This window comes from Myotis myotis, unplaced genomic scaffold, assembly GCF_014108235.1.
Source record: "Myotis myotis isolate mMyoMyo1 unplaced genomic scaffold, mMyoMyo1.p scaffold_m19_p_7, whole genome shotgun sequence".
NCBI classification, from domain to species: Eukaryota; Metazoa; Chordata; class Mammalia; order Chiroptera; family Vespertilionidae; genus Myotis; species Myotis myotis.
Window position 1 is genome coordinate 60,272,280 of NW_023416379.1, and position 14,169 is coordinate 60,286,448.

General features: G+C 38.2%; 1 protein-coding gene and 1 long non-coding RNA gene across 7 annotated transcripts in view; one reads left to right on the forward strand and one right to left on the reverse strand.

Annotated features, from left to right (window-relative positions):
• LOC118660243 overlaps window positions 1–8,693 on the reverse strand; it is a 79,212-nt gene extending 70,519 nt beyond the window's left edge. The window contains exon 1 of the long non-coding RNA XR_004968847.1: window positions 8,593–8,693. This is a non-coding gene — a long non-coding RNA (uncharacterized LOC118660243). The remainder of the gene's footprint in view (window positions 1–8,592) is intronic.
• An 84-nt stretch (window positions 8,694–8,777) lies between these two features.
• The window catches only part of LOC118660241 (pleckstrin homology domain interacting protein), a 155,914-nt gene continuing 150,522 nt past the window's right edge, over window positions 8,778–14,169 (forward strand). For 4 of the 6 annotated variants that reach the window (XM_036317432.1, XM_036317435.1, XM_036317434.1 and 1 more), the window contains exons 1-4: window positions 8,779–8,960; window positions 9,074–9,132; window positions 9,256–9,285; window positions 9,479–9,538. In XM_036317432.1, the coding sequence (XP_036173325.1) occupies window positions 8,921–8,960; window positions 9,074–9,132; window positions 9,256–9,285; window positions 9,479–9,538 (189 nt within the window). In that variant the 5' untranslated portion in view covers window positions 8,779–8,920. Of the gene's footprint in view, window positions 8,961–9,073; window positions 9,133–9,255; window positions 9,286–9,478; window positions 9,539–11,670; window positions 11,695–14,169 lie in introns of those variants that run through there. The other 2 variants (XM_036317433.1, XM_036317437.1) reach the window with 2 other exon arrangements.

Consider the following 14,169-nt stretch of genomic DNA (forward strand, 5'->3'; position numbering starts at 1 on the left):
CTAAGGGCCAATCCCTCCCACTGATGTGCCCACAGCAATCAAGGCTCAACTACAACAAAAGGGTACACACAAACCACACAAAGGACACACCTGGAGCATTTGGCTCAGGTGACTAGGGAGACTGCACAACTGGGCACCCAAAAGGACACTTACTACATAATACCGCTCTGCCAAGACCGGGAAATTTATATCAGCTCTACCCAACACATAGAAACAAATACAGGGACCATAACATCCCTTTTTTTAATATTCAAATAATTCTGTAATGAAGGCTCTGAAAGGACAGAGCTAATGTCCAAATGTTACATGATATTCTGGTGTTTCTTTAGATACAACATATATTTTGTTTTCTTCCTTTAAGTAAAGTATCATATGAAATTATGGCAAACTGGGGTCATTGTTAGGAACCATCTATATAATAAAAGCCTAAGCGACTGTTATGGCAGAACAACCAGAATGACTGGTCACTATGACGTGCACTGACCACCAGGGGGCAGACGCTCAATGAAGAAGCTGCCCCCTGGTGGTCAGTGCGCTCCCACAGGGGGAGTGCCACTCAGCCAGAAGCTGGGCTCATGGCTGGTGAGCTCAGCGGCGGTGGTGGGAGCCTCTCCCGCCTCCGCAGCAGCACTAGGGAAGAAGCAGCCGAGCGGTAAGGAGCAGCGAGCAAGTGGGTGGTAAGGAGCGCAGGGTCCCGGACTGCAAGAGGGATGTCTGCCTGCTGGCTTAGATCCAATCTCCACGGGGAACAGGCCTAAGCCGGCAGGCACACATCCTCCAAGGGGTCCTGGACTGCAAGAGGGCACAGACCGGGCTGAGGGCCCCCCCCCTCCCAGTGCATGAATTCTGTGCACCAGGCCTCTAGTACTAATATAATTCCAGAAATGACCATAGTTTCTTTATCTAATAGACATATTTTAAGGAAAACAATTGAATGTGTTAAGTGCCTGTTGTATATTCTGAATTGTTGAATATACTGGGGACATAGAAAACTAAAATGGAGAGCTCATTCTACAGGAAAAATATTAGTGAATCAGAACAATATAAAACTGTAACATACCTGAAAGCTGTGCTACAGTTGAGACATACGAAAGGGGTTCTGGAAACACAGAGGATGAACACCTAGCTGTCTGCTGGGAGGAGAGGCATACAGGCTTTCTCAAGGAAGTGAGGATTAGGTCGTGACTTGAAAACTGTATGAGAATTGGTCTGATTCTGAGATGAAGAGTCCAGAAAGAGCAACCAGTATATGCAGAAAACGAAAGAAAGGCTTATTTGGATAATTATTTCCATATAGGAGGAGTTTAGAGTGCTTCTGGTACAATGGGTAAAGTTGAGTGTGAAGAGGTTGAGGAGGGCAGATTATAAGGGATCTCATGTCATACTAAGGATTGTCCAGGAGTTCATGAAGCATCATTTAATGATTTAAGCAGTTGAGTGATATGCTCTGTTTTGTTAGCAGTTTACATTTCCAACCATAAGAGAACTTCTTTAGAAAGGATCCCAATGTCCTTGTCCAGCCAATCTATTTCCAAGGCTTAATACAGTGCCTAGAATATGATAGCTGCTCAAAAAATGTTTAATATATGAGGAAGTAAATAGATAAATCAACCAATCAATGACAGAGCTAAGTTAGTTAGAATTTGCTTCTGGACTACAGATCAAATTTTTTACAGGGGTAATGTTAAGTTTTATTTTCAGACATTTAAACAAAAAGGGGGTGAAATATGATTGACCAAATGTGGATAATTATGAATGCTGGGAATCTGGTACCTGGTGGGTCATATTTCTGTTTTCTTTACTTTTTCAAACGTTTGACATTTTTCCAGAATAAAGAGGCTTAAAAAATTGCTCCTGAGATAAGGAGAGCTGATTTCTAGATTCCAGTGTGTTGAAGCATAAATATCTTAGTTTTAAAAAGCTAAACTTTTAAAGAATGATATATTTGTACTTAAAAAAAATGAAAAGAAAAATCATGGACACTATAAAAAACGTTTGGAGTCAATGCAACCCTTGATTTCTAGATTTGTAAGTTTTTGAACTAACGTTGGCTAGAGAACTTCTTGATTTAAACCTTTTCATAGTTTATATTATAAAACTGAAACTAATCTGTTAGAAATGAGTTGTTAAATTTCTTTTAAAATATGGAAATTATATGCTCATTCCAAAAAGTACTTTGAAAAAAATGTTTTCATATTAATCTATATCACACTTGATTACTTCACAAACTTTGTTATTTTGTAGTTACTAAAAATAACTTGGTGGAATTTATTTCTGCTTGTATTTGTAAAATATATATACTTTGTACTAAAAACTATATATATAAAAATTGTTTCTATTTCAGGAATATAAATTCTTTATATTTAAATTTAAAAGGTATGGATAGCCATTGATTCATACCTCTTTCAGTCCATTCAATAAATTGAGTAATTGCTCCTAAATAAAGTTAGGTTTTAATAATTGATAACCTCTGGAGACTGGCCAGACTAGCACTGAAGTCTTTGCTTTGCAGGTGTAGAGGAAAGTCTCAGCTGCTTCAGATTAGCTCTCATATCTACCATCAGCCTCTGGTGAACTGGTATCTCCATGTATTGGACACAATGTTGTACACATGAGTGTCTAACTGAAAGCCAGTATTTTAAATGATGATTCTTCAGTTGATGTACAGAGAGAAAGTAAGAATGCTGCAATGAGACTAAGATAGAAGTAGGAATGGCAGATGGAGACAAGGGACAGAGAGTAAAGATCGACTTTGGGTCTTTATTTTAACTCATATGATTTTGCCCAGGAAAAAAGAAAGTTTCACAGTAGTAGTACAAGTCACCAAAACTTGTGACAGAACTTATTTTTCTTCTTAACATTAAAAAAATTCATTTCTATTAAAATAATCTCTTAATAATAAAAAGGAAAAAGAAGAGACCATGTAAGAAACTGGCTGAATAAAAGGGAAATGAGCTTTGTAATTATCCTAATAGAAAAATGCTATGTTAATAGGCATTTACTAATGTGTGTATACATTTTTTGGAGATACCCTACATATGCTTCACAAATAGAAAATTCTTGCTGTTTATTACTTCATTTCTTTCCTATGGAAAAGCAGAGGAAGGAACTGTTTTTTTTCCTCCTTTCACACCCGCTGTGTAAATTGTCTCTCTAGTCTTTTGCCTAATAACCAGGAGAGCTAAAAATAAGAGATACTGAAGATCTTAATGTGTGACTGTCTCAACTAATAGAAGAAAAGAATAGATTCCTTCATATTTTAGAGCTCTTAAGATCTGTCCAAATTAATTGTGTATCTTACTTCCTATATTTGGTTTACCATTGGAAACTAAAGTTTGAGTGATGGAAGAGAAGGAAATTGGAAATTTGTAGAGATACTGAGAAAACCGAAAATTTGCTATATCAGGGAAATATGGAAATCTTATACATATATTTGGACACATACACAAAAACACCAAAATATTGAATGACAAATACAAGTATAAAGTGTAACATGTGCAAACCAGAGAGGTGAGGATGGCAAGACAAAAAGGCAATATATTTCTTCCTTCTAATACAATACAGCTTACTTGATATTCTTAAGATGTTCTAGAATAATGTTCAGCTACATTATTCTGATAACTGTTGAGAGGAAATAACACATATGCCCTTACCAGTAGATCCCATTTAAAGGCTACATTAGTTTTTATACAAATTATTATCAGTTGGAAAATTCTGATGAACGTTAAAAAATCCGCTATAACCATTTCACCCACACCAATATTTTTATGCATTCAAATGTAAGCATGAAAATTATGAATGCAATGGAATTTGTAGGTGTAACATCAAAACCAAATTATAAGCTCTTCTTAAATTTTGAACATATACATCTCAGTTGGAAGACCTACTTGCTATCAACAATATTTTAAATTTTAACTGTATACTAGAACCCATTCTTTAGGGTAGTTAGCTAACCACTATTTCAACAAATACACGACTATAGCCATCAAAGGGAACAAAGCAGAGAGGCATAAGTCAAGATCTTTGCCAAGTATTTAAATAAGAGAAGAAAAATAGAGGCAATTTATAAAATAAGGTAGTAAATTAGGCCTTCCTATAGGAATTTGGAAAAATGAAAAGCCCATTTTTTATTACAAAGTCAGTTTAAATCTAAATTGGCTTTATTTTCCATTTTGAGTTGGATCTTACTTTCATATATGTCTTACTGTCATATTTGAATCTCAAGTCAGACTTGTGGGCACTCTAAAGATCTTACTCTTTTAAACAACCATTCTCCTTTCCCAACAACAGTGTCTACTTTGGTGTCCTTGATTCTGAGTGTTTTTATTATGCAGAGATTCCTCACTAACTTGTCAGATAAACCTCCCCCTTTCCTTTCCATGAGTAAAATAATTTTTTTCTTCTTTGGGGTTTTTAGTTTACGAATTTGGGTACATGTAAAGGCAAGTTACTACATAACTCTTGCCATCAAATTCCCTCTTAAAAGCACATTGACAATAGCATGCTTTGTTTAACACACTACCACTAGCAGCTTTCAATGACACTGCATCCCTTCCCCGAATCTATCCTCTCTCCTTCCACTGTTCTCTGATCAGTCCAGCCCACTCTCCATCCATCAGACATCTTCATATGATACAGCATGCCTACAGACTTCTCCTTTAAGTTTCTTGCCATCTGGAACAGCTTTTTCTACTCCATCCACTGTGTTGCTTTTAATCTTGGGGGAATATGTTCTAAAATTGCTTTTCTACATTAATCTTTGTAATTGTACGGTTAGATCATGAAGTGATGTTAAAAATAAAACATGTATGTCCATGAAGATATGTCTTTCTTGTGCAAACTAAAACTTACATTAGAAAAAAAAATTCCAAGCTCCTAGGATTATTTAATTTGGAGGAAAAAAAGTTGAGTGGTGAATTACTAATAACATTTAAATAAGTAAGGGATTATTTGATTGTTGGTAACCAGCTAATTTTTGTTAGGTTAAAAGGAATTGTGCTCTAATTTAAGTGAAAAGCTTTCTCAGTGGAGACAATATAAATTGTTAAATAATGACTTGGCTTCCTCTAGTCTTTCTGTAGCAGCTAAATAGTATATTTGCTCATATTGCAAATTTGATATATATTCAAGCTTGATAAAGGGAGAAGAATATGTGTGTTGAGAGAAAGTCAGAGAGATCTGAGCAGAAACATACAATATTGGGGAGCAATCCAGAAGAAGGAGTGAGGTGTATTACACAAGATTCTTTTGACAGCTGTATTTTGTTGTCAGGACAGATGAGTATTAAAAAAGGTTGTTTTTGAAGAACAGTGTTTTCTACTTTTCCATTTCTACAGTTTATAGCTATAAATAAAGCATAATATCAACATAAAAAAGGGATTTAATATATAATTTTAAAAAATTTTGCAGAGTTTTTTGAGCTATGTATTATTTCATGCTAGTGGAGATAAGCGAAATTTTTTCATAAGTGTGGTGGAATCCTTTTATTTATAAATACTATCCTATCTTGTTCCAGAAAGAACTTGAATGGCAGCATTTGATTATTTCATTAGAATAACTTATCACAATCAAGACAAACTTTTTGTAAAATATTTATCTTGTTTCATGTGATGCCAAGTGAAAACAAGTGGTGAATTTCACAGAAATTTTTCTTGAACTTCACATTTCAAGAAAAGTTTGTAATTCTCCTAAAGAGACTACTATAATAAAAACATGAATCATTGGTTTTCCAAACTTTTACTATTTTTGTTAGCCTTCTTATATAAAAGGCATGAAAATCTTTTAAATTAACACTTTATTTTTGAAGTCCATGAAAAAGTTAAAATAAACCAATAGAAAGGGATATAGATGGAATCTGAACTATCCTTATATGCAAAAGAGAAGGCTGAGAAAAGAACTGCAAGTGCCATCACCTTGGGAACTAAAACATAGGACTTCAAGGTAAGATTTTCTTTCTATATGATAGGTACAGTCTTTCTGTATATACATGCACAATAAATCACTTAATAACCCTATAGTTAACAGAATCCAGAAATGTGTTTTATGTTTAAAGGAATTAAAATGTTATAAGGAGTATTACATTTAAAAAACTAAGTAAAATTCAATTTAACATCCACTGTTAAAAACAAATAGTTTATTTGGCTTAAGAGAAGTTTTAATTTTTAGCAGTTAATACATATTTTCTTAAAACAGACTGATAGTTATAAATTAGTTCAAAGGCAGCCATCTTGAAATTAGGGCTTTGAAAAATAAACTATAAATATTGTCAAAGGTTACTCAAAATGACAGAAACATCATATTCAGAAAACTTCGAAGGGCTATTTTCCTTAAGGAAATTAGGAGCTAAGTATAGTAGCATACTTAGGGAAAGCTTTTGTAGCTTCTAAATGGAAAACATACATGAGATAATCATACTAGCTTTCAATGTTTACATAACAGTCACAAGATATATGTGGAAAACTTTACTCAGGGTAATTTTATATTTCATGTCATAATTTGGTTTATTTTCCTTCGCAAGGATACAACATCTATTAGGAAGAATCAGACTAATACAAACATTTCAAAACCACAAGATTCTAACTATAATCCTTAGTTCTTGAAATCTGTTTATTTGAAGAACATCGTAATATAAAATATTACACTTATTTGAAGAATATAATACTTTTTAAAAAGAAAAGATACACTAGAAAGCATCAATCATAGAAATAAACAGAACTGCATAAAGGCATATTAAATGTCTGTCTTTTCAAACCTAATCACCTAGAAGAAGCTACTTTACCTATAATAGAATGGAATTACTGTCTTTAAAAATGCAAATATTTTCAATATTGGAAGGATAGCCATTTCAATAAATAAGTTTCTCTGGTAATTAAAATGCAATCGGACAACTCTTTTTTATTTGAATTAAGGTTGTTTAAAAAAAAAAAAGGCAATTTTACATCGTATTATTCCAAGGATGTCTAGTCTTTTTTTCTCCTTCAGCATATGTACGATGATTTCTGGATGTTTTCGTATAGGATAGGGCATTACACAGATGCAGTCTTGCAGTGCAGCCCAAGGCAGTTGCAGCAAGTATCTCCCACTAGGAATGTTAAGGAGCTCAGCGGGTACAAGGCTTGAGGAAACAATCCAGAAAACCACGATACAGCTTGTGGGTCCTTTCCCCCACGAATCACCTTTTTCAGACCACATTCATAAAATGCAGTTTATTATCTAAAATTTTTAAGGAGAATCTTTTGTTAAATGTTAACAAAAGAACGACTACCCTAGTTCCCTTTAAAATGCAATCCTTACAAACAAAAATCCACTCTCAAGTCTTTTGGGAAAGTGCTTAAATCATCTGGAGATAAATATCACTTAGTGTCCTTGTTTTCTAACAAATGGCTTTTTCCATTGTTTCCATTAATTTCACCCATATTCGTTTTTTAACAAACAAGGCCCTCATCCTCATCACAAAACGCAGATGTATGATTTAGCCTGTAAAACCGGTAATTACATACTAATTTACGAAAGATTAATTTTTTCTCCTTTTGTCAGTTTTCAAGAAGTCTTCCCGTGATTAACTGTAAACAGGAATGGTTTACACCTCAAATTAGAAGCCATTAATTAGTATGACGAAGTCAACTACAAGATACACAGATAATTTAAATTATTTAATCACTAATCACCCGGGTTAAAGTGTAGTATACTGTTTCAATATCCTTCAGAGGTTATTGATCTGTCACTAAACTACCTCCAGATCAGTTAGGATAAATACCAACGTTCTTTCCTTTCTTTCATGTTTACATTATTCCTTCTGGTAAACACTTAAAAAAAAAAGCATCAAGGTTCTTGAATCCCAAATCCCTAATTAGCCGTCACTACTAGCCGTTTTGTAATCAGGAAAAGAGTATCTGAAGTACAGATCAGGAGTTCGCTTTGCCCCTGTAACAATAACAGCATTTTTTAAATGTACGCTTAAGGCAATGGCAGTAACATAAGATACACGAATAGGTGGCTTCAGCGAAGAGCGGGCTAGCAAACGCAAGTGCTTTAACAAAAAGAGCCCGAACCTTTCATTGCAATATCAAGCGCTGGAATAAATTACACTTTGCATCGGTTGCAGAAATAACGCAGGACAAGACTTACACAGATGCCAATCCGCAGCATTTATACACATGCACATGGCAAGAGACAGAAACCAAACACTCTCATTCAACTCGGGCCGGGGAGCGCGATCCCGAGTTTGCCCAGCGTGAGAGTGCGCTCTGCGTGTGTCTGTGTGCGTGCGTGAGAGTGAGACCCATCCTCGGGGCATTTCCCCTCTTTGGGCAGTTTTGCTTCATTTGTTTCCTATTTCTGCTACATAGAAAGTAACTTCCATCTCAGCGCCAGCCAGCGCCACTGAATAGAGCTGTGCTGCGGCTCCGTTTGCGTCAGATCCCTCCGCGGAGCCGGCCCCGGCCCCCTCCCTCCCGCGATCGGCCTCCACAGAGAAAGCGCCTGCCAGCCAACCCGCGGCTCCGGCTCCGACATCTTCTCCAGCTGGAAATAAATAAACAAATCGCACCTTCGGCCAGGGAGGGGTGGGGTGGGTGGGTAGGGGGGTCTCACCGCGCCTCGGGGCGTAGGGCGCGAGGCACTCCTTTTTCTCTCCAGGGGGCGGGAGCGCGGGCCGGGGCCGAGCCTGGGGCCGGGAAGGCGGCGGACTCTTTTCTGCGGCGGAGGGATCCGCGGCGGAGGCGGCGGCGGCCGTAGCCGCTGCCTGAGAGTTGTTGTTTCCTCCTCCTCCGCCTCCGCCTCCGCCGCCGTCGCTTGAATGGTGGAGCCGAGGCTGGGCTCGTGAACACACAGTGACAGCTATAGGGCAGGCGGAGGCACCATCCCCGCTTCCCCTCGGCGGCGGGGTGTCCCGCCAGCGGCCCTGAAGTGACCCATAAACATGTCTCGTGAGAGGAAAGGCCTCTCGGAGCTGCGATCGGGTAAGTCGAGGGGCTCCCGGGGCCGCTGGCACCGGGCGATTCCGCTCGCGGTCCTCCGCCCCCCGCCGCCCGGCCGCTGAGCCCGTGTCTCCCCGTCCCTCTCTCCCGCGCAGAGCTCTACTTCCTCATCGCCCGGTTCCTGGAAGATGGACCCTGTCAGCAGGCGGCTCAGGTACGGCGGCGCGCGGCGCGGGCCGGGCCGGGTTCGGCGCTCGCGGGCGTGGGGGAGGGCGGCGGCGGCGCGGGGCCGCGGCCCGGGGCGCGGGGCTCAGCTCTCCCCGCTTTGTTGTTGCAGGTGCTGATCCGCGAGGTGGCCGAGAAAGAGGTAAGGGCGGCGGCGGTCCGCCGCGTCCTGCCGCCGCGCGGTCGCCCTTGGGCCGCGGCGCCACCGCTGCCGCCGCCGCTGGGGCGTGGGGCGCGGGGCTTGGGGTCCCCGCCGGGGCGCGGGGCGGGCGGGGGAGGGGCGCGGGCGGGCTGGGGCCGGGGGGCCCGGCTTACGGGACGTCCTCTCCCCGCAGCTGCTGCCTCGACGCACCGACTGGACCGGGAAGGAGCATCCCAGGACCTACCAGAATCTGGTGAGACATTCACGTCGCGGAGCAAAGAAACTTTTCCCCGAGTCGAATAAAAATTGAATTTCCCGCAATTTTTTACAGAGACAAAAACTTGGCCCCAGAAACGTGAAAGCTCCCCAGGCCAGGGGGGACGTTGGGAAGTCGGCGCGGGGGCGGCGGGGGGCAGTGGCCGGGGGGACCTGCACCCCGGGGCCGTAGGGGCTGCAGACAATTTATTTGTGATATTTGGTTAATGTGCTAGAAATAAAGATACGTCATGAGTGTTGTGCAGTGCAAGGCCGGAGGAGGAGGGGCCGGCGCGCGCGGCCGTGCGGGCGCGGGGGCGCGCGCGGCGGCGGCGGCGGCGGCGGCGGGAGCGGCGCGCGGGGGGCGCGCTCGGCGCTCTGCTCGCGCGGTCGGCGCGGCGCTCTCCGGCCGCACACAATACAATGGCTGGTGACTAACCGCTCCGAAGTGGCATTAGCATTTCACCGGCAGGCTCCTCGCAGCAGCGGAACCGTGGCGAGACGTGATCTAATTTTTTTTTCTTTCCTTCTCTTCGTTTCTTTTTGCTTGCTTTAAATGCAGAGCTATGTTTTTTGGTTGGAGGGATTCAGATGTGTGATGAGAGTTGGCCTTCAGCACATCTTGCATTTACCAAAACAGCGTTCGCAGAAGTGTAAAAAAAAAAGCCTGTTAATGCCCTAAAGCCAGAAGTTGAGCAGGCTTTTTTCCTAATTTTGCTGATGCTGGTGTTCTGCCCCTTGTCCGATGAACTGTTCCTAGAGGCCACTGAAGCGTCTTTATTTTCTTTGGCCACGTATTTAGTGAAGATGGAGCTTGGGAAGTAAAAGTTTTCCGGTATATCTTGGGATAGATTTTGTTAAATCGTTGAAAAAATGCCTATTACTTAGTTTTGTGGGTTTTCAGGATGGATAGTTTAGTAATTTGTAGAAATTGACTTCTAAATGTGGACCTATTACTTTAGGACTGTGACTGTGAAAAGTAAGGTATCTGTATCTGGGAGTTCTGTGTATTTCCCATGTTCTTTTCTCCTAAACTGATTTAGGTTATTTGTATGAATATGTGCGTGTGTTGGGCAGTTAAAGCACTCACTCGGGGCAAATCAAGCATTTAAAATTTATGCATGCATTGATTTTCTGAGACATATTTGCAGCTGATGTTGTGATGTAGTTAATGACTGTTACTTAATGAGGGCTTCTGAAACATTTGGACGTTTCAAAGCTAGCTTAGAATTGAATGGCTTGAGTAGGGTGAAGGCATGACGTGATTTTGATTTGATGGCTTTCCCTTTCATTTGGATGTAGAACATTTAACGAGTCTAATTCTCTTATGATTTAATATAGGTTGCTGATAAATGCCTACATCTGTTGAAATAAGCAAGGGCACTAAGGTTTATTAGTAAATTTAATGGAAACTTTAATAGTTTGTAAGTAGTGATTTAGGCTAGTTTCATTCAATACTTGGCTAAAATGAATAGAGTTTGAAGCCAACTCAAATTCATTAACTGCAGTATTTAAATTTTTAGATTGTAATCTTTGACAAAATCTAAAGCGCCCTTCCTTGTTACTCCAAAAAATTACAAAGATTATAATTTTCTTTTTTAAGAATTGGGCAGATTTTACAAAACTCATCTTTGCATCTTATAAAAACCAACAACCCCAAGTTTTTAAAGATTGCTGTGTTTTCTTGGAGACAGTTGGTAATGTTATATTTATATTTTTAAAATGAAGTGGTAAATGGTATCTGGCCAAATAAGGGGAATGTCTTATCCTTGTAGGAATATTGTTTTGTTTTCTCCAGTAACAAAAAGGGCACCAATGGTGATTTTTAGTTAATTTAATTTTTGAGAGGGTTTCTTGTCTCTCAAATATTAATGCATTTATATTCCTGGCTCGTTCTCAAAACTTAGGACACAATAAGTAGAGTCTTCATCGGTATTAATTATCGACATCCGCCTTTTTCGCACGGAAGTGGTTCTTACTTGGAGTGTTTTCATCTTTATACTAGAACAGTCATGTTGGCATTTCATGAGGCAGTTAAAATTCTCATTAGAATTCAGAGTTCTCTTTTTATTCATTCAGCATGTTGCTCACTCCGTATCTACTGGATACAAGGCATCATTCAAGGTGCTTTCATATTCATCAAACTATATCTAGGTGTGTAGGTATGCTGTTTAACTTCGACTTTTTAATTGAGATTTAGTTAACTCTAAAAACATTTTGGAACAGCAGGTATCTGAGCACATTCTTGTTTAATAGTAAGTAGGATCTTGAATTTTATGTCTAGATAAACATGCAAAACTTCGTATAGTGTTCTCTATTGTCTTAATTTATTCTTATGACTTAAACATGTTTAACTTTGTTGCCCTTCAAATTGCTTTTATTTGACATTGATTTAAAGACTTTTGGTGAATGAAACCAAAATAACTATTTTTGATAGGTGGTTTCAGTAAGTGTCTGCCTTTACCTGGAAATTTGTTGTTACATTCCTGATAAATGAGTAATATTTTAAACGGAAGAATTCATATGTCAGATCGAAATTTTTAGAAAAATCTCAAATTACAGTTATTTAGAATAGGAAGTAATATTTATATTTATGAGCTTAAAAATAGGTGTAGATTAGTATGTGCAATCAGCCTACAGATACAATCAGTGATTGATTGTACCAAGAGGAAAGTGGAGATTTATGAGCAGTTTTAAAAGTTTACAGATTTTTTAAAAAAATTGATGTGTTTATTTCAAGTGTGATTGATAAAACTTCATTGTGATTATTCCCCTCTACCTTAAGATTTAAAATATTTTTGATAGGAAATTAAAGGTTTTTTTAAAAAAATTTTTGCTCTATGATATATGTCTTAGTTTTATATTTTTAAAAACAGGAGGTCGATTTAAAGCAAAAGGGCATTTTAAAAAACTTTTATCAGAATTCTTATTTTTTAAATGGAGAGGCTTAGGAGGCAAACTATAGAATAGGAAAACTCAAATAATTTTTGGACAATTATTTGTTTATTTCTTAGTTTGCATGATGGAATTAGTTGGTTTGTTAACTTCCCTTTCTAGTTGCCACCTTAATTAGTGATGGTTGCGTATTTATGAAGAGATCTTGACACAGAATTTTTACTCATTTTTACTAGATTTGGGACTCTGATCACATTTCTTGATTACATGGCTTTTTGTTTTCTTTCCAAAACAGGGTTCATGTTTTGCCAGTTTGTTGAAATGATATAATACTTATTTTATGTTTTGTAGTGGTATTTACTTTTCTTAAAATGATTCCACTTTATTAGAAATCATTGTATTTAAGTGAAATGATTGGGAGTCAGGAGATGTGGGGTTGTGATCTTAGCCCTGCCAACAGTTAACCTGCAGGTAATCTCCAGCAAGTCATTTCTGGAGCCCCAGTTATTCATGAAATAAGTGAATTACAATTTTTCTAATCTGAAAATATGTTTTTGAAATAGAAATAGCAATATATTGTCCCTAATAGTTCAACTATTTCCTTTTGGAGTTTTATTATCCAAAACACAGAAAAGCAGATACGGAGAAATCATGCAGATTTTAACATTTTATAAATGCTTTTGATAGTGCCATTGTTAGGTTGTAGTATGATTTCTCTTTGCAAGGATGAAAATTTTTAAGACACTAACTACATTGTCCACTGCCTCTTTACCCTCTAAGTTAGTATGATTTTCGGTATGGTTTAAGTTATTAGGTTTCGTGAATTATTGGTGGTCTTAAATTCAGAGGTGAATAGAAACTATGGTTAGGAATTACTTAGGTATGTATCAAGTATTTAGTGTGCTGATTAATGTGAAAGTTAAGGTAAAAAACAGGAGACAAGTTTTAGGGAAAAAATACATAACACTTTAAATGTTTTTGAGTCAAGGAATCTCATTCTATATTAGAGATAACATAGTACTTTTCAAAACTTAACCAGTATAATTTGGAGTGGGGTGTGCCATATGAAGTCTGTGTTGCAGAGTTTCCATTTCCTTTTTTAGTAGAGTATCAATGAAATAGTAAGCTTAGCTTGGTAGCCTCTAAAACAGGGCTTTAATGTATCATGATCATCATAACAAATGAAATGTTAGCTGAAGTGGACAAAATTTCATCTTATACATGTAATTATTATAATGGTACTTATAACATTATTTTTAAAAGTGAGAGATTTACAAACATTTCAAAATTAAGTATCTGTTAAAATCTTGATACACTTGAATTGGCCTTATGCAAAGAGGAAGTTGTATTATCTTCTCCCTAACTACATAGTGATGTTTTGATTGTTATGGGGTAGAATAATAAGTACTGCAGGAGTCTGTTTCCCAGTCTATGAAATGGGCTAATAATAGCACCTATGTTGTAAGATTCTGTGAGTGATAACAGACTGGCACAAGTCACATGCTAATTAAGGGTTTGTGTTTGCTATTACTAGAACTATAGTAGTTATAATAAAGTTTGTCCCAGTTACAGCTTTCTAATGTATTAAAGTTCATTTTAAGAAAAACATTATTTCAGAAACAAGTATACATAACTTTCTGAACATAACAGCTAAAGTATAAAAAAGGGCACTTAAAAACTTCAGAAAATACTATTAATATAATTACTTTTAGATTCAAGAATAAAAAAGCCTAA